Here is a 27,251-nt window from a genome sequence, read left to right as displayed (position 1 = left end):
AGTTCAAACAGGCACTAATGGCGACAGAAAATGATGTAACTGTCCTTGAAGAAAGCTTATAATAAGAGAATTACGGAAACTGAAAAGGAGCATAAGCTTCAGTTGTGGTCTAAGGATTTCATGAAAATATGGGTGTCGGTGGTTAAAGAAAGGGTGGGACTTCCTCCAAGTGGGAATAAAGGGAGGTATTTCATAACAGAACCCATCTCTTGATGGGAGAACTGGACATTGCACTGCAAAAGGGGCAAAGATGAAGACTGCATCACTGCTGTAACCAAAACTGCCAGAACTTCACAGGAGATCACCTGGTTTCAGTGCTGCTTTCCCTCCACCCCTGAATCCAGGCTGTGTAGACATGACAACTCATTCTGTCTCTGCAAAATGTACTTTCAAGAACGCTGTTAAACTGAAGTCAAGGTGGTTGAACTTATTAGACGGCAAGTTCAGATTTTAATTTCAGAGCATAGTAAGTTTCAAAATACTGATTTTGTGTCCTTAGAAAAAAAATGACATAAAAGTCACCTTATACAATAGACAATATGAATCTGTACAACTGAGAGGAAACTATATATAGCTTAAGGATTAAAAAATTTTTATGTTATCTATGCTTTTCAAGCCTACCTTAAATTATTTGATAAACTATTAGAAATAGTTTTATTCAAAGAGTAACACCTATGAACCTTTAAATGAACCATTTATTAAACCAGACTGTTATTCTTAACAGTTATGTAAGTTACATGTATATTTATGTCAGAGTATTTCACATGGAGATTTTTAAAATTCTTATAGGCAGGCAAAATTGTACCACACAATATATAAGTGGGAAGGGAATACTGCTAAACATTCAAATAAGGCAAGTTTTAAAAACAATAAAACATTAAGTTAAAAATTTCAAGCATTCCTTTAAGAGAATTTGAACTACAAGCTTACTGTACTTTCTGAGTGTATTCTTACTATCAAGGCAGTGTTTCTTCTGTTAAAACATCAGGAAATGGAATAAGGCTCATTATAGATACGGCTGCCCTCAAAATCTCAGTTGCTTTCTTTAAATTAAAAGTCACAAAGCACACAATTAAGATATATCAAAAAACTGAATTTGCTATTCTAACAACAGCTGTCCATGCTTAATACTTAGTGGTTTATTTGAAAATTATGTCTTTTCAGGGAAAAATAAAAAAGATAAGCCACTGTCAAACATTTAGTTTGAAATGTATGCTAATATTCTTCCTAGAAATCAAAAATCATGGAGGAAAAGGGTTATTTTTCATAAGGAAAAGAAAGCAAAACACTGGAATGACGAACATTCTCAAAGGACAAGCACCACAAAGGACATGTGCATTCAGCGCAGTTTTTACCAACGCGCTTTCTTACTCCAGCCAGTCCACCTCATCGAATTCCGAGTCATCCTCCGAGTCACTGTACTCCACAGCGATGCGGCGAGACAGGATGGTGGCAACGTCGTTTTCGATGCGTTCGTGCTTAGCTTCCTGTTCACGCTGCTCTTCTACTTTGCGTAGCTGAATACCTGGCACAGTAAATCCAAACCATTCATTGTAAACCAAAATGCTAAGTGCTAGATATTGTTACTCTTTCTGCAATAAAATCAAACGCACGTCACAAATACTAGTTGGAAAATAAAAAACAAGATCTATTAGAAAGAATTTAAAGGAACCACATTTATTGAGACAATCTTTCAGGATGTTGTCTATGACATTAGTTGGTAAATTTAACAGATTTCTTAGTAGAATCTACAGTTCACTCGGTCGTCATGGTCTGCTGTGTCTCCCTACTCATCATGCCCTAAAAAGTTAGCAGGCGATACATTTCTTCCTTCCCATCTCGTCAGGTAAATTACACATTGCTGAGTGTATTTCCTGCAGCTTTTTCTCCCCAGTACTTCAGGGAAAGGCACTGTTATTCATTCTATACTGTTAGTGCCTGGCTGATAGTAGGTGCTTGGGAAATGGATGAATAAATGAAGAGTATGAAAGGTCTTCCCTTTGTTACTAAGAGAGGAACCTGCATCTTTTAATGCCATCTGGTAGAGCAAGTATCTCTGACAGACCAAATGGACAGCCTTAAACACTAAAGAAAATACAATTGTAAAAGGAGTTTAACATACATACTAAACATAAAGGGTTTTAACTAAATTTTCTATAACTTTCAAGTCTGATATTTTTAACTTCTCACTCACTCAAACATTTTACGAATCCCTGTGATAAAATGATTGTGATATATTTTCTGGAAAATGATTTAAACTACAAGTTGAACATAGCTTTACTTTCTGTAGACTATTTGTGCAAAAACATAATCACCTAAAATTTTATAAATGAGGAAAAACACTGTTGTCTCAAATATTTAGAAAGTTCTAGTACGACCGTAGTGATGCTTTTAACGGCCTCTGAGAAAATCACCTTTTCGTATTGCTTCCAGTAGGACACTCCTGGCGTCGCTGATGACAGGCAGCGTTGATGGATGGCGCTTTGGCTCAGAAGCAGGTACAGCTAGTGACGGGGGCGACGGGGGCATTAATGGGACCTGGGGACCTGGGGCACTAGGTGGAGCTGCATGTAGCCCGGAGGGGGCGTGAGCAAGAGCTGCAGCTGTGACAGGTGATGAGGGTCGGATGCCAGGGGGAGGCAGAGGGGGCGGGGGCGGGGGCGGGGGCAGCCCCTGGGCTTCGCCCTGTGGGAGTGGGTGAGCTGGCACAGCCTCACACACTGGGGCAGCTCTAGCTACCGGCGGGGAGGGCTGTACCAGAGGAGGTGCGACGGGGGGAGGAGCTGGGTGAAGAACTCCGGGGGCGATCTGAAGAGGAGCTGGAGGGGGCGGCACTGCCGGGGTCTGCAGAGCGGCGGCTGGAGGGGGAGGGGGAGGAGGCACTGGTGGGGGGGGCGTCGAAGTCATTGACGCTCTTAGTGAAGAAGTCGACAAGGCAGATGGGAGAGGTGGAGGAGGTGGGGGAGTGGGGCTCACGAACACTGGTGTCCTGCCTGTAGCTGGTGACTGAGGGCGATTTTCTATCAAACCTGTAGCAGAACTGAAAGGATAAAGAAATCCTAGCAAGTTATTAAGAGAAAAAATTAAGCACATGAAATATAAATGACTGTCAATCATTACATCAGGTAGCTGCATGACATGGTCCTCGGGAGGCTGAACCCTCCTGAGCAGTGGCTGAAATGCAGAGAGCTCAGAGTACACCCATGAGGAAACCGACAGGTGGGGCTTAGGTTTGTGATGTTCTAAAAGGCCTCATCCTCTCATGCAACTGTCACACCACTTGAACATTTTGTGCTTGTTTTAATAAATAAAATGTTCAATCTTATGCTGCGACAGGTGTCTCTCTGGTGACTCAACATTTAACAAATGACTATTTGTAGCGATACCTGTGGCCAATGCAACGCTGTATATGCATTGATGCTACTAAAACTCATCATGTATTGTTTCAGTTAAATCAATGACAACTAATTCCAAACCACAAAAAGAAAACTAATGTCTCTCTTCCTGAGGATGGAATCAAGAGTCAGTGATAGAAAATTGTTTTACACTGAAAATTCTAACACTAACCTCTATTTAAAATTTTATAATTTGTAAAACAATGGACAAAATTAACTTCCCAATAGTGTCTCTGACAGATAAGTAGGAGCAGTTGCCTACTCTCCTAAATTCGAGTGTTCTCCCCAATAGTAAACCAACACTTACAATCACATCTTTGAGTACCACTTTTAGTTCTTTATCACATTCCAAAAATTCTTAATTTTTGTTAATATACTGCAAGCCACATGCTTGATAACAAAGTTATAATACAATGAAATACACTTTAAATTCTCAGTAGCTAAATTTTACCAAAGAATGTGTGAGCTCTTATCAGAGGCTGGCAAATTATATCCCACAAGCCAAATCTGACCTGCTCCTTGTTTTTATAAAGTTTTGTTGAAACACAAACACATTCATTTGTCTGTGTGCAGTCTACCGCTGCTTTCGTGGCAAAGGTGAATAGTTGTGACAGAAACTGGATGCCCCCAAAGCCTAATATTTACTATCCGGTCCTTTAAAGAAAACAGTTCCCAAGCCCCAAGAGAGAAAGCATCACGCGCTTGTCCCGGCATACCTGAGGCAGGTGGGCGTGGGTTTCGCGTCTCCTGCCCCATGCACGGGTGGGGGCGGCGGGGGCTCATGGGGTCTGACCAGCACTCTTTCTTCAGCTCTAGTCAGCAGCTCACTCATCTGACTAAACGGCAAGGCGGTGAGGCAGTAGGAGCCGTCCATGCGATCCACGTATGTCTGCGGTCTAGAAAAAGTTATGGTATCTTGTTTTTCTTCAATTATTGGTGGAGTAAAGTGTTCTACATGAGATAGCTAAGGTTAATCCTTTGAATGTCAGTATTTTACCACTTTTCTAAGAACTTCTTTCAGAAATTTATTACTTTCATCCCGCTTTTAAGACAAAGAATGCTACTCACAATGCAACCTTTCCTTGCTAATATAGGCTCATTATAATGGTCTTCAGCTTTTTTCATTTTATAATATAATACTAAATCAATTCACAAGATAAAAAAACTACATATAGAATCTTATAAACAAGATAATAAACTTTTAGCAAATTGTCTTCAATGCTATCTGTCTCTATTTCATTTTTTTCTTTACAAGATGCCAATGACAAAAAGCTAGACTATGAAACCTAGACTTGCCTGCTGCCAGGACATTTTGCTGCTCTCTTAGACCTACAGGCCTTCCAGGCGTCTTACAGCCAGAGACAAAGGCTGCCTGATAACAGTGTCACCGAGACGGCTGACTGCACCGTCTTTGTCTTTTTGGTGTTTTCAAAGATGCTTGGGTGATCAGAAAATAGCTGGGTAACAAGGCAACATGTGACTTAAGATCAGATTTAAGCAAAATTTCAGACACCTTGAGCCATGGAAAGAAAATTTACTGATTGTAGTGCATATTGGAAACAAAGTTGGATTTAAAAGATGTGCACAAACTAAGTTAGAAATTATATCAGTCAGCAAAATATCTGAATTACTGAACAGTAGAAATGAATGTTCATTTTTAGAGTACTAATTTTTTTAAAAATCTCAATTCATTCAGTCTTTTTCTTTCAGTAATGCATATAAATAGTATCTTACATATATATTACTCCTAAATAGACTAAGATATTTCACATAAATGGCCCAACAATTTACTTGTATTATACAAAAGAAACTTTAAGCTCTTTTCCATTCAAAAAAGCAACAACTATTATATATGTGTGTGTGTATATATATATATAAAATAGTACTAGAATCAATCAACTATACACAAATAAATTTCTTCACAGATGCCGCTGTAATTCTTATTCAGCTAGTGTGTCACTGAGATAGGGCCCCTGGCACCTAGGAAGGTCAGAGACCTGTGTTTCTGGAAAGGGAACGAGGGACTTTGTGCGAAAGTCCCGAGGTGCAAGATGCGGCACAGAAAAGAAGTCAGGAAGGAGAAGGAACAAAATATAACCCTTTCTTAACTTCTCTTATTTTATATGTAGTGAATCAATAATGCTTCAAAAACATTCAAGACCCCGTTCCTCTATTTTGAAATTGTAGAAGACTCCACCTGTCCTACTGAGAGGGCGCTGAGACTTCCCATGAAAGTAAGACAACCCTGAAGCTCACCTATTCCAACCACCTCTCTATAGGTGACAGAACCGAAGTCCAGATATGACAACGACCTGCCAAAGGTCAGACCTGTGGGCTCACAGGGGCGGGCTTTCAGTCATCTCTACACTTACCACAGGGACTGCCAGTTCACGAGCTCAGGACTTAAAACTTCGAGGCACAGGTATCAGGAATAAAGCCAGTATTTCAGCACTAATTTGGTGAAAAAAACAAACCTTGTTTCAAAATGAGAGGCGGGGCCATTAGCCACTTCGATATGCTTATGTAAGAGCGCAACATCGTCTTCGGCCAGCTCTGGGCCTTGGGCCAGCTTCTGCCACTCTCTCCGCCGGTCATGAGGTGCTCTCGGCACTTTTTCTGGTTCATGAGGACGATCTAGATTTTTCTGCTATAACAGATGTATTGAAATAAAGCCAAATGCTGAAGTGCTAAGTTTTTAAAAAGAAGTCACAACCATCAAAATTCTATCGATACTGAAAAAAACAGTATCATCATATAACAGTAAAGCTAACACAGAGACAGTTCATTCACACGGAGTCAAATCTTCGCTAGTTTGCTTGTAATCCTAGTTTCTCACCACGTTTCTTTGACCTCCGATTGGCACTGATGCACCAGATAAAATAGTGTATCTGAATAACAATATCTGAGGTTAAGTCCTTACACATAAACAAAGGATTCACCAACTCTCCTCTCACATCTATTAGTTTTGCTATAATGAGTGAAATTTCTACCATTAATGGCACTGCCTTCCTCTAATCAAAACTTGAAAATGTACTAAGGTTATGTTATCTGGAAAGTGACCAATTAGCGGGCCAATATATTAGAAAAAATCCAATTGTCCAATTAATCCATAATAACTATGTCACTCAACAGAAAACAGGGTACTTGAAAAATGAAATAAAAAGTGTTTCAAACTGTGAAGAGGCACTGAAGGCCCTGGAATAGGGTGACAGAGTCCAGTGCCTCAAGGGCCAAGCAGAAAACAGTGACGAGGAGAGTCGGGCGTAAGGCAGGGACCGCAGTGAGCGGACAGGCGTTCCCGTCCTGGCACTCCGCTCAGAAGTCTTAAGACCACTGCATGTGTTAAACAGAACACTGATGGCTGGCATCATCTGGGCTGCCAGTCACCAGCATGCAACGTGTGGCCAGAACACTGGGGCACCATCTAGGGCAGAGAACGGCGACGTGAAGACATCATGTGGAAGGGGGAAGCAGAGGTCGCTACAGGAGAAATGGACGATGCTGGGGACGGGCTCCGCCTCCTTCGTGACCCTGCCCCAGTCCAGCCCTGCTCCCTCCTCCCACAGTTACAGTCACCATCAACTAGAGCAAGGCAGATCCGGGGGAGTTTATTAGAGAGCAGAAAATGACAACACGGCAGACAGGTAACGAGAATTTAGCGAGAATATAATAATCTTTCCAAAATATTTGGGATACGCTCTGTGGCACGAAAACACCACTTAGTCCACTTCACCAGCATCTGTACAGCACGCCTTTGTTCCTTCTCACCGGAAGGCCCTTCTCTTCCCCGGCCCCCTTCCTACTTGTCCTTCAATGTTCGCCGGAACCTTTGCGGGCAGTGTTCACCGGCGCTGCCTTCTGCCCGCGGCGGGGGCTACTCTGCGCGGCCCAGACCCCCACGCAGGCCTGCTGGGCGCTCGGCGCACCGCGCTGTCATCGCCCAACGGCCCACCTGCTCCCCGCTAGCCTGTGTGGTCATAAAGGCTTCGGGATTTGACCATACGGACCCAATAAACTAAAACTGTCCCAGTACAGGGTTAGTAAAGTTCCATGTATGCAACAAAAACACAAATCCACGAAAACTAACTTCAGTTTTTGGAATCTCTTGTAATACCTTCTGCTTCCTCTTTTCCTTCCTCTTATCCTCTGTATCTTGCAACATTTTTTCTTTCCACAGATCAAAGAAATATGAAGGATTGGTATAAAATTTCAAACCTTCTTTACCATCATCTCTGAAATACAACGATTAAAATATACATTAGTAAGACAATCATTTAATGTACTTTACAGTAGTAAGAGAACAGTCTTACTAAAATGTTTTTTCTCTTACATTAGTAAGATATAGAGTGTGAAGAAATATTGGTTAAATAAAGTAGACACTGTACCAACCAAACACTTCACACAAACCAGACCGGAAATAAAGGAAAATGGAAACCCGTGTGTTTTTGGAATTGGTATTAATAATCTGAAGCAGACAATTTTCATACTTAAGTTGTGCTGAACACCTAGTCTTTTAAAAGTCCTTAGGGAGATTCCAGTAATTACAAATGGTTCTGCCAAAGATAAAACCATAAAAGCACAAAGTCATCAAAACAGAGAAACTGTACAGGGTTTGTGCCAATACTCGGATTATCTTACCAAATCTAAAAAAAATTACCTGATAGTCATTTTAGTGGCAATAGTTATTAATATCCAATAATTTGCATACTGACAAATAGTTTCAAATAACTATAAATATCATCTTTTTCAGGATATATCGGGCATCTTAAATTACCTATTTAACAAATCATGTGAAAGGACTTCAAAGAAAGCTTGAATTCCAGATTTTTTAAACTTTTTTTTATTAAGATACCATTGATATACAATCTTATGAAGGTTTCACATGAACAACATTGTGTTTATTACATGCACCCATGTATCAAGTCCTCCCATACACCCCAGTGCAGTCACTATCCATCAGTACAGTAAGATGCTACAGTCATTACTTGTCTTCTCCGTGCTGTCCTGCCCTCCATCATGACCCACCTATATTATGTGTGCTAGAATAATTCCAGATTTTACTTTAAATGGTAAAAAATAATTTAAAAATAGATACTACATTTTCACCATGTAAAAACTTTAGTCAGATCAAAAGCAGACGAGAACAACCAAAAATGATATTTGTTAGTGTGGTAGAGTTTTGAGCTCTTTATTTTCCATCTGACTAGAAATAAAATTAAAAAAAACATTAACAACTCCTTGTCTCTTCACATTAGTAAGTTTGCCACTGGCTTTTCATAATAGTACTTGTCAAAATATCTCCCTTGAATAAGTGTTGTCTTTTGTAGGCAGAACCTTAGGGAGTCACCTAGTGAATACGGCTACTTTTTTAAAGGTGGTGGATAAGGACGATTCTCTGTGTTGGTCAGAAGCCCAATAATAAAGAATGTTTGGGACTTGGCATTCGAAGGTAGAATGCTACCTATTTGAAGCTGAAGTCTAAAATAAACAACCAGCCCACTGTGTTGTGTATTTGAAACCATCATAAGATTGTATATAAATGATATATTCTAATAAGAAAATAAAAGTAAAAAATAAAAAGCAAAAAATAACCAGCCTTCTCATTTATTAGCCTACTGACCTATAAGGAGTGAGTATATTGAGAGGTGGAGGCTGCTCACAAACATCGTATGTCTCCTGTAAGGGAATAGGCAAGGTCTTGCGGTCAAAAAGCTGCTGATCTTGAATTGTAGAACTTCGGAAAGCTTTTCTCATCGTTATATCTTGCAAAGACACTAAAACAAAAATCAAGAATGTGTTTTATTTTACTAAGATGATTTAACATAAGGACAAATTCATATGTTGTATTTGTGTAAGCATGGCTTAGGAGATTGCGACTGCAGGGGCTCATAGCTCAGCAACCATTTCAAAAGCTTTCTCACCACCCCTGCATTACCTGGGCCTGGAGCTCCCACCAGACAGGCTTTATCGCGGCCTTTGATCTCAGGCTCAAAAGGCTCTAAGGACATACGCAGTATCTCTTCATTTCCCACCAAATATACCTTTTCCTTTTCTCTAACTGCTGATACCTACAAACCTACATTCTCTTCTTTTTCTCAATACTCTTTTTTTTCCCATCCCCTTTATTACTTTTATTTAGCCTATACCAATAACACTGAAGGAAGTACGTAGTTACGGTGGCATTCTGGGCTAAGCAGACTGCTGACCTCTAGGTTATACAGACTATAAATACTCATATGCTATAAAGTTAAAACAAATTTTACTGTAGAGAAAGTATTTTCAAATAATGTCAAATATTATTGTCTATTTCACTTGTCTTTTGTTGCATACTCTAAGTAACTCCACTTAACTATAAGCTCTTAAAGAGTGGGACTGTCTCATACATTGCTATCTCTAGTAACTAGCCCAGCCCCATCACACCCATGATGATTTAAAATAACTTCATTTACTCATTTCCTTTTGGACTATGCAGCATGCTAAACTAAGAGGTGTACCAAAATGCTACATGCTTGACTCTTAGAATGATTTCCTGATAGTAAAAAAGGAGATGATTTCTTACACAGTTAATGTGGTTTTAAGTACACAGAGAAAGTGCCTTATACCATAGCAAGGTCAGTACGGTAATCACAATTCTTAAATTATTCTTTTCCTTTACAAGTGTATCCCTATCATCCTCAGAAGTGAAACTCAACACGAATATCTGGATCTCTGGTACAGGTGAGCAATGAGGCTACCTGTGCAATGGCCACGCCATGACTGCATTCTCAGCAATTCCACTGCCGTGTGACTGGTAACACACTTAAAAACACCAAACTAAAAATCAGCAAAGGAATCTGATTTTTCTCACTATCACTAAAGAGTAATATGAAAGATACTTACTAGCACATGTGCTGGCTGCTTTCACGGACTTTTTTATTTAATCTTTACAACAATTCAATGCTATAGGAATTACTATTCCATTTTTACACATAAGAAAACTAAGGCTAGGAAATATATTCCTGGTCCAGGCAGAATGGTTCATAAGCAGCAGAGCCAGATAGAAAACCCAGATGTGTCTGCCCTCGAGGCCGACCCTTATGCACAACACCACATGCTGTTTCTCTGGCCCGTCAGAAGTGGCCTCTGCTTTCTACCATAAGGACGGACTGGTTCCTGCTGCTCTCCTGCCCCACTTCCCACAGCATGCACGCAGGACGAACCGAGTGTTTAATATCCGAAAACTTCCTGAGTAAGAATTTAAAGAGCTTATAAATACACATTTTTCTGTCTTTACCTGCTCTCGTTTATCATTTGTCATATTTGTTAACAGACTACTGTGACAGAGACCTTTCCAGGTGCCAACAGTGACATCCAATATCATTAAATAGTATCATATAACACAGTAAGTCAACACAGTATGTAAGCATAACTAAATTAAACTTAATTGTACAGGTCTTTGTTTAAAAACTCATTTTTTACATACTTTCTAAGTTACACTGGTAGTTCTCACTGTTATTTACTACTTAATGGTAATTTTTAAATATTGATATTATAATCTAGTAACTGAGTATTGTATTCATGTTATTTTGTTGGAACTCTGAATTTAAAAATCTAAAGTTAAATAACTTTGAAAATTCCTTTAACCAACATTCCCAGAAGAATTTCAAATTAAGTAGTTCAGCTTTCAGATTCTGAATTCTTCCTCAATATTCCATATAATTTTAAAGGAAACTATACACAATTATGGTAGTTATTGGCACACTTGTTTTTTAAACATTCAAACACATCTCAAGTTATTTACTAGTCTCTGTATTTTTTTCAATTTCCATAGGAGTGCTAAGCTATTTGTTGAAATTTAACAGTATTTTGAAAAAAATGTTTTATTTCTGTTACAAGTAAGAACTACCTGTATATATAGCTGTGTTACCAGATGGACCTATTTATAACTTAAAGGTTTAACTTATTTAAATAGGAAATCTTGGATGTAAATCATATATTTGAAAGCATGACCATAAGATATTCTTCACCACTAGCAATGATTTTATTTTCAAGAATTTCATGAAGTATAACTTATGTACATGTACAAGCTTCAGAGGATACCATCAAGAAAAACCATCCACTGAATGGGAGAACATATTTGCAAATCGTGTATCTGATGAGGGACTTGGATTTAGAACATATAGAGCTCTTCTAATTCAAAGAAAAATAATCCAATTTAAAAATGGGAAAAGGACCTGAATAGATGTTTCTCCAAGAAGATATACAAACAGCTGACTTAAACCCTCATCATTTAGGCCCTGAATTTAAATCCTAGCTCTATCACATCCTGCCGGGTGACTTGCCTCCAAATGGCTTAAACGCTATGAAAAGATGCTCAACATCATTAGTCATCAGGGAAATGCAAACACACTCAACAGCATGAACCAATATTGAAAACATGATAGTAAGTGCAAGAAGCCAGTCACAGATGAACACATATTACAGGAGTCCATTCATACGAAATGTCCGGAACAGGCAAATCCACAGAGACAGAAAGTGGATTCATGATCGCTAGAGGCCAGGGAAGGGGGCCTGGGGAGTGGCTGCTAAAGCTTACAGGATTTCTTTTTGCTCTGATGAAAATGTTCTGAAGTTCATTATGGTAATTGTTACATAACTGTGAATATACTAAAAACTACTGAATCATACACTTTAACTTTAGATGGGTATATTGTAAGGTGATGAACTGCATCTCAATAAAGTTGTCCTACGAAAAAGTACCGCATTTGTTTTTTCTCACATCCAGATCTGCGAGCGTGCACCTCCGCAAGCAGCAGAAACTCAGCATGCTAAGTACTTGCCTCCCCGTATTTAGGCATTAGATTAGGTTACAGCAAAACAAGTTGGTTCAATCATTAAAAAATTTATCATTACATTGCAACTTTCACTTTTTCCAGTGATATCCTTTTTTATTTTTGTTGTTCAAATTTGGATCTATTTTATAACTTTTATACAAAAATGTTTATACAAAAAATGTTACTGAACAAAAAAATATTTTGAAGAGAGAGTTATGAGAGATTCACATTAAAAGGGTAGATAAGTATGTTCTTGGTAGTTCTATTTCTTTTGGTAAAAACAAAACAAAACAAAGAAGTTTGAGACACATCAACATTCAGCGTAGTCCATCAGGGTGTGAAATATTTTACCACTGTTTTGGCCCATAATATGTTTTTTTCCCCTGACACCCTTGCTTTAATACTCAGTAAGGAACATTTTTGTCCCACATACTGGCAATTTGGGTTTTTTGGAAATGTTCATTTGAAAGGGAGAGTAACATTCAAATAACTAGATCAGATTTTAGTAATTTAACAATATGCACACAAAAAAGCATATTAAAAGGCATTACATTTGTACAGAATCAAACTTAAAAATTGCAGATAATTTTCAAATAATTTTTATTTCTAAAACAAAAGTATACAAAATAAATTATAAGGGAGTAAAGAAACGATAAAGAGAATGGAGGAAAAAGTCTGGCTAAAAAAATTCTGTCAAAAAATTAAGAGGTATTTTGTATACAAAAAGAAGAGGTAAAAAACAAAAAAGCCAAAAGGAAAAGCCAAGAGTCATGCTAATGACATTTACAAGTAATTCACAACACGTTCACCAAAGGTCATGGGTGAAAAGGATGTATAATAAGTTCATGTTCAATACTGCTCTTAATATGTCCCTCATCTCACCTAACCCACAATATATATGTGAAAGAAAACAAAACATGAATAAACTTACATTCTTCTTCTTTAGGATCAAGTTGTGTAACACTGACAGATAAACGGTCCACACGTTCTTGTAATGAGTTAACTCTGAAGGAAAAACTATGTGCTTCATTGAATAATTCCCCAAATATGTCTTCAGCATATTTGCCTAAGCAAAAATGAAACATATATCATAACATTTAATGGGATCAGAGATAAATATCAAATAACATTTAAAAGTGTTGTCCTGATCAATTTTTCTTATTTGTGACAAATTTAAACTCTCTAGTAACCCAACTCCAACAGTGGGAAAATAACACAAGCCCCAGCTGTAAATGTAGCTCTCCCACTTCCTGCCGGGGCTCATGTCTAAAAGGGAAACACTCTACCTGCCTGGTCCGTATCCACTCACCTGCTGAGAGTTAGAGAAGATAATGATATAAAAGCACATATAAATAATGCATCTTTTAATCTGAAATCAGCATCCATGAGCAGATTCTACACTAGAACTGAATTTCGGGCCAAGTGGGAGAATCCAAGATTCTCTAAGCCTAGGAGGGGACCTGTCTCAGGTATGCCAAAAACAGATTCTGAAAATATATGGAAGATATTTTACATTCTCTCTTGTTCCAGTTTCTTAAAAAGTCATCATAAATCTAAAGTCACTGTTCCTACAGATTCCGTTCTTATTTCCCTTTCTCAGAGGAGGCTAGGGGAAGAAGAAATGGTTCTAAAACTCATTAATTTTACTAAAATGACTACATTTTCAGGATAATTCTGTACTCCAAGCAAACATCCCTGACCCCACAAACTAATCACAAAAACACCTTAATCCTCTAACATGTAACATTCTGGTTTGTATTGTTTTTAAGTGATATAAAAATACTTACTTAGGCTACTTAATTGTCTAATTATATTTGCCAAGGAAATATTGGTTACACATTCCAGTTCATTCTTAATGCCTCTAGGCAGCGCTGTGTGGCACAAGTGCCTAGGATCGATGTTTCTCTTCACTAATGGCATCTTGAGAGCAACCTCTGTAACAGTTCACCTGTAGGAAATCAAACAATAAACTAACATTATTCACTTTCAACCAACAGACTGAGACCTTATCTTTTCCATTTAATAATAAAATATTTGTTAGTATAAAAACAATAAAAATGTAGTCCCCTGACTAAATGAATCAAAATTGATTTTGTTAATCTTCTCCCATCTTCAATTATTACAATGTCAACATTAACATTAAAAAAAAGAAACCTTACTTCCGATGTCAGTTGCCTCGTGGTGAATTCATCATCACTGACTATTCTTCTAAAACCATTGCTTGTACTGACTACAAGGGGTTTGTTCTAGAGATGGTGTCTACCGAAGTGCCTGCGAGGATCGGAGCTGTGGAGAGTAGCATCAACTTTACATTTCCACGTAAATGCTTCAGGCATTCAAGAGCTGGGAGGTCAAACAGTCAAAGCAGACCTGTACCCTCAATCTCATCAAAACTGACCAAACTTTCATTCAGTCGGAGTTCAACTTTCTTTTGAGTTACAGGCAGTCCTCACTTCCCAGACTCCCCACATGCACAAATTTCAGCTACCATTGTTCAGTTAAATAACACCAGTTCCCCGACAACACCAATTTCACGTACCACAGACCTTAACTGGGAGGAACTGCACACTATGAAATTCTTTGCCAGCACTTCAGTCCACGCAGCACTCACTATGCTATAAGAGACGACAGCAGCAGCAGCAGCAGCCAATCATGTCACTTCCTTACAAAGCCTCTGGCGATTGATTGTCGGTACAGAGAGCAAGCATGTAGCTGCGTTTACCTCCTGCCTCCCAGTAATAAATCCACTGGAAACTTCACAAAATGGGTAACTGAAAGAGGGACTTGGCCAACAAAGCTGAAAGGGCAACAAAGTAAGGAAAAATGGTAACACTGTAAGTAAAGTTTAATTCAAGTGTAAGTAGAGTAACAGAGACTAGCTAAGGGTGGGGAACGTTACCACCACTCAGAGAGACTGGAGAGACGCAGGCAGCGGAATTCAGCCGAGGCACAGGCGTGAGGAAAACAGCTGTGACAAGGAGGATGTCCCGGAGGAAGCGATGCCAGCAAAAAGCTTCCCATTAAAGGAACTCTTGGAGTTGCTTCCCAACATTCAAAGTACAAAGGATAAAATGTTGGAAACGGACCCAAATTTAGTAGAAAAGAGTAAGACACTTTGCCAAGGCTCACTCCACTTACACAAGATGACAAAGCACTCTTCAAGATACTCTGGGTAAGATTTTTACAAAGAAATAGAACACTCTGATTGGAACTGCTTCCAATGTTCATACTACACTGTGCTAAAATGATGATTCTAATATTTTTTCATCTACCTACACATTTATACCAATATAGCAGAATTTAATATTTTGACGAAGTTTTTAAAGATCACAGAGCAACTGTAAGTTTTCCATTAAAATCGCTAAGTTCAGTTTTAGCTGGTTTGGTCATTTTTTTTGGTCCCACGCTACTGGGCAGAGTGAGGACTGCCGGCACTTACCTACAGTGAGTTATGACTACTGAAATAAGTCACTTCAAAATATTACCCTAACCTCAAAAGAAAACTGATTAAAATAGTACCTTTAGGTAAAATTCACAAGCTTTTTAGAGAGGAGCACTCCCTTCCCCCTTTCCTTTCACTCCTCTCGCCCCTTGGTGACCCTAATGGTCAGGCATGTGACTTGGCCACCCAAGTGTCAGTGGCGAGCAGTGAGGTAAAGCCTAGCGACCCGTGTCCTCGTCTGCCTGATTCCTGACTGGGCAGGGGGGTCCCCACACTGTCCTCACTATGTGGTCCTCTGTCAGATTAGGAAAGGGGGAAAAAACCCTACAGGCTAACAAGTTATAATAATTAAATCAGCAAGCAAAACCAAATCAATTAATTTCAGTATTTTTTAGTACTGCAAATATGTTTTCTGTTTAAAAACAATAAAAAATACTGCATAGAATGAACAGATTGCATATATTTTAACATCTTTTAATCCACTATTGCCTAACTTGCCTATCTGAGGGGGAAAACCTTTTATTTAAAAAGCTAAATTAGACAGTGCTAAAACATAACTAATTAAAAAATGTTTAAATCTGTTTAGATCTGTCTTGTCACATCTAAAGATACTATCATAGCAACAAAAATCTCCCAACTATTGTATAACCCATGTGGCTATAAAAGTAATTGAGTTTGCCAGTGATGTAAAACACTAAACTCCTAGATTTATTCATATATTTTCTTAGGTTTTTGGCAATTAAACTGTCCATTACTGAGGCAAACATCAAGAGACTGAAAGAATATGTAAATTAAAGTCTAATCCCCTAAAGAGAAAGATCTCTAAATTATTTCTTAAGATAAAATAATTTAGCTAAAATATCAATAAATCTGTTTCTTAACTTAAAAAACTTTTCATGGCTTTAATTTTAGTCCTGATATAGATTTTAAAATTAAAAATTAATTTTATTTATATTTATAATTATAAATTTATTTAAATTTATAAAATAAAAATAAAATACTGCATAGGCATCATGTTTATTAAACCAGTCCATTGAAAGCCTCTTTTAGAACAGTAAGTTTTTGAACAGTAAGGCAAATGAAACTATTGAACTCTAACCATAGCAAAATGTTTGATAGAACTAAATTGAAAATATATTTTGTTAACTATATATTATTGATATGCACTCTAGGTTATTTTAAGAATGTCTTCTGTTGATCCAAACTATATATATTCACACATACATGCAAATATATATACATATTTATAGTTTGGATATGTGCACACACACATATATGTAGATAGCTGACCCCTGAACAAGGGTTTGCACTGCATGGGTCCACTTATGCATGGATTTTTTTCAATAAATATACTGAAAAAATTGGGAGGACATTTAAAAAGCATAAGAATTTAAAGTATTTTATCATGTCATCAATGACAAGTGATTAATTCCTATATTCACTCATATGTCAATGAAACAACTAAACTATGATCTAAATTTGTGTTTCTTAATTTATAAAATGACCATATTAAATAAGGAAAATTTTATGTTAAATTACAGAAATTTAATTTTCAATTTTCATGAAAGCACTATTCAAATTAAAGTTTTATATAACCTTAAAGGTTAAAATAACTATTCTAAATAAAAACAAATTTCAGTAATTTAAATATTTTAACAATTTTTGAGGGAGTAAATACCTTTAGAGAAATGTCCTACACTTCCCTAAGATTAGAAGCCACTTAATTATGCATAACAACATAACACTTAATTTTAGCACAAGAATGTTTAAATGGAGCTGTTCTTTATGGAAAGAATTTTCCTAATAAATTTCTATGCAAATGACAAAATGCTTTATAATTCTGAGACATAATTGATTAGAATAGTATAAATATTCCTTAAATAAGAATGTATGAAATAAAAATTTCACATTAACAAATATATCAACTCCAATTTAAAAAATACTTACTTTAATTATGTAAAACCCTAGGTCTTTAAATAAAAAGCAATTTAGTTTAAAATATATAAAAAAGGATATTGTTTAAAAGTGTTTAAAAGAAACAGAATTTCTAGAAAGTACCTTCCCAAAATCTATATTCATCTATCCCAAACTGTTTTATTAGCCTAAGTAAACAAGTAAAATAGAAAATAACTGAACTTAGCAGTGAAACAATATAAGCTATTATAGAATCACCTTAGGAATATGTAAAAATAACAAATCTTCCCTTTGTTAGTGAGCAATATATTTTAAAACTACCCACAACCTCTTAAACTACTCATTAATCTCTAAAATTCTACACACAGAGATGGCAAAGCCTAATCAGGCACCCACAGGATCACGATCTATCGATCATGATGAACACCTCTTAGTTATGTGGCTGCTTTGAGATGCTCTGGCTCATGCTGAAAAGAATCTGCCTTAAAAACAGTGCTATCTTTACCAATAATAAATAGGTAGGGTAAGTATATTTTTCATCTAAGTCAAAATAGCAAATTATTAAATTTGATAGACCAAGGTTGAAAAGAACACACTGCTCACACTGCTATTTGAACTAAAGTAAAAAAGGAAGTGAAGAAATAAGCTATGTACTCTGCAATTATAGACATTACTGTCAGAGTCAAGTAGATGCTAATGAAATAATAAACAGCATTAGACATCTATAGAACAGAAATGAGATTCAGTATAGTTAAGTTAGTAGTAAGAGCCACTAAATAGCAGTAATTATGTGATTCCATGTTATTCTCGAAGAAAATATGTATTTTCCAATTAATATAATCACTACATAAATACTTGACAAGTTACTATACAAGCACAGCTCCAAGGTTATTTTTAGTGATTTAAGAGATGTTCATTTGACGTTTGAGGTATGTAAACCACAAATGCAGATTAACTATATGGAAAACAAGATTGGGTGTTCTTCATATTACTACAAAGTAATTCCTCTGAAAACAACAGTCACCTACCAAATAAATATGTTGCACTTTATATGAAAAATGGCACTCCTGACACACTGCCATCCACCCATTCATCCTGCGGTCCATTTATGGAACACCAGTGACTCAAGCACAATGGTGCCAGTAAGTGCTGCAGAAGAACAGCTGAGCAGAAATAGTCTTCCATGGATTAAGCAGATGACAGTATCTACTTATACTTATGGAAATGCAATGAAGCAAAAATACTGGGCTCCATGAAAAGATCTACCTCAAGGAAATGACATTTAAATTGAGACCAAAAGAATTATTAGGAGCTGGCAAGTGAGGTCGGGGGAGTAGGAACACGTGTGTGTTCGTTTTTACCCAGGAGATGCATCATACACCAAGGCTGAGCTGGGAAGAAGTTGAAGCCCCAGCACATGTGAGAGTGGCCAAGGGGCAGAGACTGAGTGTTCCCAGGGGATGAGGTCAATCAAGTAGGACCCTGCCACAAAATCAGAAATGGCTGATGCTCTAATTGCTCTCTGGAGACTTGGGGAGGTGGGCAATGGCATTTAGGACTGCCATTCTAATGTACCGGCTAGAAGATCAAGTTAGGTGACTGACGTAGTTCAGGTAACGATCAGGTAGTCATGTGCGCTAGGTGATGGTGACAGAGAAGCATGTCATTCAAGATACAACTTGAAGGCAGAATAGACAGGACTGATTATGGATTAGACGTAGGGGTGAGGTCCAAATTATTGTCATAAGAAACTCCTATCATCAAAAACTGATAATCACTTTTGAAGCAGATTACATCAATATATTTTTCATATCCACAAAATCTATGGAATTAGAAATCTAAGACCAATACTAGTAATAGTACAACCAGGTAATTGGGATCATGGAGAGAGTAACTTAATGGTATTTAGATCAGAGGGTTATAGAAGAATGATGGTTTTTAAAGCCAAAACTAACTTAGGAGATAAGCGCATTTAGTGGCTTTTTTCCCTTTTATATTTTCCTTATAGTTCATTATTCTCCTATATGGCATATGCCTATGTTACCTATTTCAGCAGCAAAGAAGAAATCTTAGATTCACTTAACTTCTCAACTAGAGCTCCAGGTGAACACAAATTATTCCTGGCATTTCACCTTCCAATATTCCCACCCACATGAAACTTCTAGTCATCATCTTTCTGTAGGGGACAGCATGGCAAAAAATGGGTATCTGCATTACTAACAATTTATAGCACTGAATGCATATATTAGGAAAGAAGGAAGACCTGAAATCCATAATCTCAGTTTACACTTTAGGGAACTAGAGAAAGAAGAGTAATATAAGTCTAAAGCAAGCAAAAAAAAAAAAAAAATTAGAGGAGAAATCAATGAAAATAAAAACAGGAAATCAACAGAGAAAACCAATGAAACCAGAAGAAGGTTCTTTGAAAATGTCAACAAAACCAAAAAAAATTCCTAGCCATGTATCATGATGCGACACACAAAGCTTTTACTTTGGTTTCTAAGATAAATGAGCGCTGGTTTGCATCTTCAGCTAAAATATAAATGCTTCTCCTGTTCCTTCCTTTTTTTCTTAACCTTTCTACAATTCTCTGGCATTAACTCTGGCACATATTAACAAAAAAAAGAGACAGATATAAGACAATGGATGTCTTACTAAAGAGTGGGAAACAAAAAAGCTTTCTTTTGTAGCATAATGTGTGACTTCCTATTTTTTGGTAGAGGAATCAAACAAATTAATCCATGCTTTGACATACAAGCCCTTTTTCTTTTCAAATGAGTTCATCAATGTAGAAATATTAACTTATTAGAGTAGATCTGCGTAACTGTTACTCAAGAGGAGGAAGAATGACAGGAAACTGTACCACTGTCAAATATACCCCAAAGAAAGCATCACTGCCATCATCATCCTACAGTTGTCACCCACCCAACATCTACCTTCTTGGAATTCCTTTAGAACCATTAGTTTCTGGAAGAACAGGGTAGTAGCAAAAAATGGAACAGTGAAATTTGAGTTCAAATTCTATCTCAACCGCTTTTATTAGCCATACGACTTTGTACAAACTTAATCCATTGGAGGACTCATGTACCAGGAACACAATTACGACCAGTTTATGCAAAAAGGACAAGTTACAACAAAGATACCAGGGAGTCTCCTGGAACCCAATCTCAGCACCATGGACAAAGACACTTGATACAGTCAAGACTGTGCGTCTGCTTTCTTCCAGATGCCCCCGGTTTTCTGGTTCACATGGCAAGAAACAAGGCCACTAATAACTTCTTAGTTTTATATCTTATATCTTCAGCCACTGGGAAGAAAACAATTCAATCCTCTGGGCACTTAGGACCCAGGAAAAGGTCTGAATGTCCTGGATTAGTGTAGGTGTCTAAAACTGGACCAATAAACTACAGAAGTGGGCAGGATTGTGACTGATTTCCCTGGCCTCCTCCAAGCCAGAGTGATCTTTTTAAAAGACCTACCTTTAAAAAGGTAAATTAGGTTCTCTGTTCTTTTCCTTTATAGTGCTCACCAGAATTTCTAATTGTAAATGTGGCTTTCTGTTTAGTAACTATCCCTCTTACCACACTGTTCACTCCAATAGAATCAGCCTGTTTTGTTCTTCATTGCATCCTTCTAGCACCTACTTGGCTCTCAATAATTAAGTGCCGAATGAATAAATGGCTTAGCATGGGCAGGAGGTAATCACCAGTAGATCAACCAATTGCGGTGAGGGGAAGGGGAGCAGGCAGGCAGAATCACTGTTATCAAGTTATTAAGGTGGCTGATCCAGCAGAAACCTACTGCGGAAAGGGAACAGAAGTGGTTCGCAGCAAACCCAGGCTTCTGATGAGCAGAATGAGCGACTTGTTTTGGTTACCCTCCTTCTTCCTTCAATCCTTATAGGGCTTTGGCATCAATTAAATAATAAGTATGATGCCACTTACGCAGTGACTTGTACATGTAGCAAGCATGCAATGTCACTTCTCTTAGAACATGTCACCTGGTATTCTTGAATATGAGCCTCCAAATAAGAAATTAACTAAAAACCTCCAAAATACTCCCATTTATACGACAAACATAGCTGTTTCATGACCCCTTTTTCCACAGCATCCTAATCTTTCCATCTTCCTAAGAGAATTACCTGCTATTCTGTAGTAATTGTATCCATTCAATTAGCCACTTAGCTTAAACCAAGTACTAGACACACGAAAATGAAGCAAAGCAAAACCAACCAAAAAACTGGCCCTGTCCTCAAGGACTCCAGAAGCCCAGTTCCTCCCTCTCCAATCCCACCACACCCACTCTCCCACCATGCCCCAAAGTGCCCAGGTAGGACGCCAGATCCAGCAAAGGAAAACACAGGATACCCAAACATTATCTGACAACCCACACCCAAGCCACATACCATCTCTTTACCTTCAGCCACTGACTCTACAACTTTAGTTCTGAATACATCCACTCTATGACCTTAGTTCCAGTATTTTCCTTAGAAAAAATTTCTCTGGAGATTCACTCAATATGATCTTTCTCCAAAATATATATAAAATCTACCTTGACTTTACTTATAGGTTGTCAATAAAAAACTCAAGAGGAAAACAAAGGGAATCATCTTAAATTTGTTTCTAGGTGGTGCTAGGAGTTAAAAAAAAAAATTCAAACAACCATAACAAAAAACTTTTTAAAAACCTAAAAAATAAAGTCTTGTTTCCATGAATAGGCACATGAAAAAAGATTAAGACTTTATATAATCTTTTCAGAAATAGATCGAAAAAGGAGTAACTCCCTAACAGAAAGCACGTGAGCAGTAATATAAGGTAGGGGTACACGAAGCATGGAAGTGTCTTTGACTTTTATTTGTAACTGAAGGGAACCTCAGAGATCATCCACTTCAACCTTCTCATTTTACAACTGAGAAAGCCAAAGACCTTGAGATGTAAAAATGACCTCCCCAATGTCACACAGACGACCCCAGCTCCCCCAAGTTTCTTTCTCCAACCTCTTGCCCAGATGACATAGGGCTGCACCACTCACTGAACTAAGGAAGATCCCCTTCTTCATGTCCATGGTTAGAGGACAAGCACCTAACTAATAACGCTGGCATGTCTAACTCAAGATAAATGAATTCCTTGCACTTCAAGGTAGAATCTGAGTTGATTTTCCCATAGAAAGATTGTACACAGTATTATAGGTATATCCAATATAATACTTGTACTAATTATTAACATAATTTTATAACTAGTATTATTGGCCTAATTCTATAACTGAGGTATATTATGGGTTAAATTTGGTGGCTGTCCGTGAATCTAACTACTAAGCATGCTTTTCTGAAACAGTAAATTCCAAGTTCTAAACCATTTGCAAGTTTTAAAATAAAATCAATCTCATGCTGTTAGGAACCGGCAATACACAGACTCAAAATTATAAACTGAATGTGATAAACTAAAAACATAAGATACCTCATTTTATAAATGCTCCACTCAGGAGTCATTTATTTTTAAAATTAGGTACTCAGGCACATTTAACACAGGATATAATTTACATACATCTTTTTATTATTATTTCACTGGAAAACTGTGGTTAAGTCAAGCCTTTGACTTAAGTCAAAAAGAACCAAACACATTTCTACATTCACCTAATTTAAGGAAAAAAGCACCTTTATGTACATTGTTCATGAAGTGACCTGTAAGAGGTAAAAGAAAGTTAACATTCCATAAAGGAGAGGATGATGGTATATACATTATAGAGTATTTAGCACTAGTTCAGATAAGCGGTGGGTGAAGGACCTGTATCTAAAAAAGTAAATGGAGTTCAAAGAACCTCCAAATACATTTTTCTCTTTTCTCTTGAGATAAAAAACTATGTCTCATGAATTAAAATGTATGATACATTTATTTTAAAAAATTTCCATGCAGCACATTAAATCAATGGATATTCTTCACTCATTCATTTTATTTATCCAACAACAAAAATCAAGCCCCTACTATTTGCTAAACATACACTAGCAAGTTTAGACTTATGACAATAAACAATCAGGTAAGCTCTTGCCTTCAAGGAGCCTAGGCAAACCTTGAGGTAACTGCATTTACCTTAGCGATCATGACAACTGGATTTCAGTTGGCTATTTAAGAAAAGATTTTTTAAGTAATCAAATTAATTCTAAAAAAAAACTATATAATTGTAATTTTAAAGACATTTGAATAGTTTTATGAAGTTTCCCTACAAAGTATCCAAAAGCACTGTTTTGGTAAAAGTTATATGATATTTTAATAGTTTCTACTATGAAAATTAACAGAGTTAATCCTCCAGTAAGGACATCAAAAGCTACTATCTATTGTAATAATGAAAATTAAGCACTTGGAAATGTTATCTTAAACTATTCCAAAAATAAAACAATATGTAATATAAAATTATACAATATTAATACAATCTGAATATATGGCTATTTACAAACCTGGATAATAAACAAAGCAGCTCCAAATCATACTGTACAAATGATCACAACTACGTATTTTGGACTGTGTCATCTGAAAATGTTTCATTATAAAAGTCTTTAATGTTTTCTGGATATTTATTTTTCACACATTTCATTATTCTACTTGCATATTACCAAGTCATGTGACTTTTTCCTCAATATTAACCATACCTATATTTGTAACTACATACAGGTATTAACTACAATACCTATTATTTTTGCAGTTATTAAAAGCTTGATGGATGAGAAACATTCAATTTAGAGCCATATGTTTCCAAGGCAAAATTCGATGTAAATTAGGCATTCTAACATGCCACAGAAAATTCTGATTTTTTTCATTGCATTTTACACTGAAATATTTACATCATTCATCATCTAAAATATTTAAATTTTCTTTAAAAGCACTGTGAAATCCTCTTTACTGAATTTATGCATTCAACTTAGTGTTGCATCTCCATTTACATGCAAGGAAACCAAGGCACAAATGTGTAAATCACAAGGTCATTTCCCACCCAAGCAACGGATCCTACACCACCAGTAATATATGTGCGCCAGTTCCAAGTGCCATAAAACAAGTACTGTGCCCTAAAACAACTGCCTCTGCAATGCCTGTGTGTGACTCCGTTTATTAGGAGGGTTGTGGCAACAAGCATAAACAAGAAAAGCTGGAAAGGGAGGATTAGCAAAAGAAAAACACTTTTGGTAATGAATCACTTATTTTTAAATGATGAGATGTAAACAATTTTTGACATTATAATCAAGTAACCAACAGTTGTTTCTTCCATTTTCAAAAATTATTTCATCTTTCAAAATTAGAGCCTTGGAGACAGAAGTTAGAAAAAGGAGAAGAAATTCTACGACAAGGAATTTAATACATGGCATCGCAAAGAAAGGAGCTAAATAAAAAGCAAAACTTAGATAAATTAGGGAATGCTCATTATGGCAGTTAAAACCCCACCTTAAATAGAAAATACTTCCTTTAACTGAAGGCTATCAGCAACAATCGAACATTCTGTGACTCTAAAATAAATACAAAACTTTTCTTATTGAAAACTTGAGAAAATTCATAGTAAGTACTTTATTCAAATATTCAACATAAATACACTTTTCCTAACATAAACTTAAAAGAGCGTAAGGAAAAAACTGTTCTTGAGAGTTCAAAGACCTTGCATTTGTAATTATGACGAAGAGCTAACAAACGATTAGAAAAATTAAAGTTACCTACCATACAAATTAAACAACATCAGACGGGCTGAATAACCAGGAAATCAACTGCATCAATTACAGGGCCGAAATAAGACTTAGCTAATAGGTGAATCTAAGACCTAAGGCAAAATTAAGTGATAATCCAGGGCACATGTACACAGACAGCGACAGCATGAGGCTGGGTGGTCTTAGAGCGCCTCGTCTAGCTGGGGATCGACTACTCGGCTCCGGGACAGGTCGGGCACGTCGGGTCGGAGGGCTGCTTCCCCGCCCGGGTTCCGGTCCAGCACCGCGAGGGCGGACGGCGCCCGGGCGCCGAAGCTAGGGGGCACGCTGCAGCAAGGGGAAGGGGAACGGGAAAGGTGCAATGGATGCTGCAGAGGGGAAGCTTCATCTGGGCGGCACAATGGGCGAGCGCTGCCCACCCGGAGCCGAGCGAGCGGCTCCCCAACTGCTCCAGGCGGCCCCCCGCTACCCGGCTGCTCCGGCGAAGAAAGGGGTCCCGCGCTCGCCGCACCTCCGCCCGCACCCGGCGGCTGGGCGCAAACCCGCACACGCACGAGCCTCCTGAAGCCTCCGGCCCGCAGCGCGAGCGGCGGCTTTGCCGCCGCCACTTAGCGGAGCCCCGCAGCCTCCCCTGCCCACAGCGGCCGTGGGCAACCGGGAGCCAGGCGCGCCCGCCGGCCGCCGTCCCCCTCGGCCCATCTCGGGGGGCGGGTGGGCGGCCGGAAAGCCGGCGAGGCGGGGCGGGGGCGGCCCCTCCCTGCAGCCCCACGCGGCGGCCGCCGAGGGTCCCCCTCCAGCATCCCGTCCCCGGGCGACAGTCCCGAGGGACGCGCTCCCGGCAGCGCGGGGGCGGCTGCCTTACCCCTTCCTCATGCTCCGGCGGCGGCCGCCGGTCCCCTCAGCTCCCAGGGCTCCGCCCAGAGCCCCAGGGGCGGCAGGCTCCGGGGGGTGCCCGCTCCGGGCGGCGGCCGAGGCTCCGGGCTGCGGGGAACGCCGCCTGCGGCGCCCGCCGATCTCCGGACCGACCGCGCGCTCGACGCGCGAGCGAACAACACCGCGAGCCGCCGCCCCCACCGCCCCCTCCCCGCCCGCGACGCTCCACGGCCGGGCGCCGCGACCCGCGCCCGAAGCAGGGGGGACGGCGGACGCCAGTTGCCTCGTCTCCCACCATGCCCACCGGGAGCCGCTCCCAGCCAGCGCAGGTCTCCCAGGCTAAGCGTCTCCCTGCGCTCCCGCGCTCTCGGTGCCCAGATGCAGCCGGGCGGCCGACGCAGCCCCCGCCCACTCATCCGTCGGAGAAGGAATGCGCTCTCCCCCTTCTCCTGCGGCTTATGGTAGTGCCCGGTCTTCAATTTGGGGGAGGGGGCCGGAGAGAACGATGCTTGTCCCCGGAGTGAGGGAGGGGACAGCCAATTGAGCGAGCCAGCCGCTCGGGGGCGTGGCCCACGGGAGGCCCGCCCCGCCCCCCGCTCCAAACTACAAGTCCCACTGTGCCTCGCCCAGTCCCGCCGCGTTGCACGCCGGGAGTGTGGCCTCGAAGCTTCAAGTATCTTCGGAACTCGTAGTCTCGAATTGCGCCATAAAGGTCCTGAAAGTTGTAAGCTGTTATGATTCTGTGTCCCTAGTAAATATTCCAAATTCTCAGCTCTGTTGTACGTATTCTAATTCGAATTAACTGAGTGTTTTAAAATGTCACAAGGCATTTAGTTGTTTTTTTAGAAAGGAAGAAAATAACCTATCTCCTGGTGATCTGTCAGGACCTGGGAGTCGCTCCTTCCTCCCGGGCCTGGTCGCCGCGGAGGACTGTTGCCGTCATGTCGGCCGCGATCGCGTCGCTGGCTGCTTCCTACGGTTCGGGCTCAGGGTCCGAGTCGGACTCGGACAGTGAGGGCGGACGGTGCTCGCTGCCGGCCGCCGACGCCCTCATGCACCTGTCCCAGTCGCCGTCGGCCAAGCCCGCTCTGGCGGTGGCGGTGGACGCGGCCCCGGAGGTGGCGGTCAAG

General features: G+C 39.2%; 2 protein-coding genes across 11 annotated transcripts in view; one reads left to right on the top strand and one right to left on the bottom strand.

The window, feature by feature from the left end:
* Positions 1-677: 677 nt before the first annotated feature.
* On the bottom strand, positions 678-27,086 carry WASF1 (WASP family member 1). 9 transcript variants are annotated; one of them, XM_073220789.1, is made up of 11 exons: positions 26,426-26,686; positions 14,748-15,005; positions 14,368-14,494; positions 13,996-14,156; positions 13,140-13,274; positions 9,016-9,169; positions 7,483-7,627; positions 5,870-6,039; positions 4,112-4,291; positions 2,415-3,040; positions 678-1,525 (listed from the first exon to the last, which is right to left on the bottom strand). In XM_073220789.1, the coding sequence occupies exons 4-11, from the start codon at positions 14,126-14,128 to the stop codon at positions 1,368-1,370; spliced, it is 1,701 nt and encodes a 566-aa protein (XP_073076890.1). In that variant the 5' UTR covers positions 14,129-14,156; positions 14,368-14,494; positions 14,748-15,005; positions 26,426-26,686; the 3' UTR covers positions 678-1,367. The 9 variants fall into 9 exon arrangements, with proteins under 9 accessions (XP_073076890.1, XP_073076892.1, XP_073076893.1 ...); XM_073220791.1 differs by lacking the exon at positions 14,748-15,005; XM_073220792.1 differs by lacking the exon at positions 26,426-26,686 and having other exon boundaries at positions 14,755-14,773.
* CDC40 (cell division cycle 40) overlaps positions 27,010-27,251 on the top strand; it is a 31,326-nt gene continuing 31,084 nt past the window's right edge. The window contains exon 1 of one of the 2 annotated variants that reach the window (XM_073220788.1): positions 27,010-27,251. In XM_073220788.1, the coding sequence (XP_073076889.1) occupies positions 27,063-27,251 (189 nt within the window). In that variant the 5' untranslated portion in view covers positions 27,010-27,062. The other variant, XM_017667142.3, reaches the window with a different exon arrangement.

The sequence above is a fragment of the Manis javanica genome, chromosome 13 (genome assembly GCF_040802235.1).
Source record: "Manis javanica isolate MJ-LG chromosome 13, MJ_LKY, whole genome shotgun sequence".
In the NCBI taxonomy this organism is placed as follows: domain Eukaryota; kingdom Metazoa; phylum Chordata; class Mammalia; order Pholidota; family Manidae; genus Manis; species Manis javanica.
The sequence above is the reverse complement of the archived record's forward strand: the minus strand, read 5'-3'. Positions and strand labels throughout refer to the sequence as shown.

Coding starts and splice junctions, on each gene's coding strand:
- WASF1 (XM_073220794.1), bottom strand. CDS start 14,128: ATGCCATTAGTGAAGAGAAACATCGATCCTAGGCACTTGTGCCACACA. Junction 13,275..13,995: donor TAGACAATTAAGTAGCCTAA/GTAAGTATTTTT, acceptor ATTTTTGCTTAG/GCAAATATGCTGAAGACATA. Junction 3,041..4,111: donor CCCACGCCCACCTGCCTCAG/GTATGCCGGGAC, acceptor TTATCCTTTCAG/TTCTGCTACAGGTTTGATAG.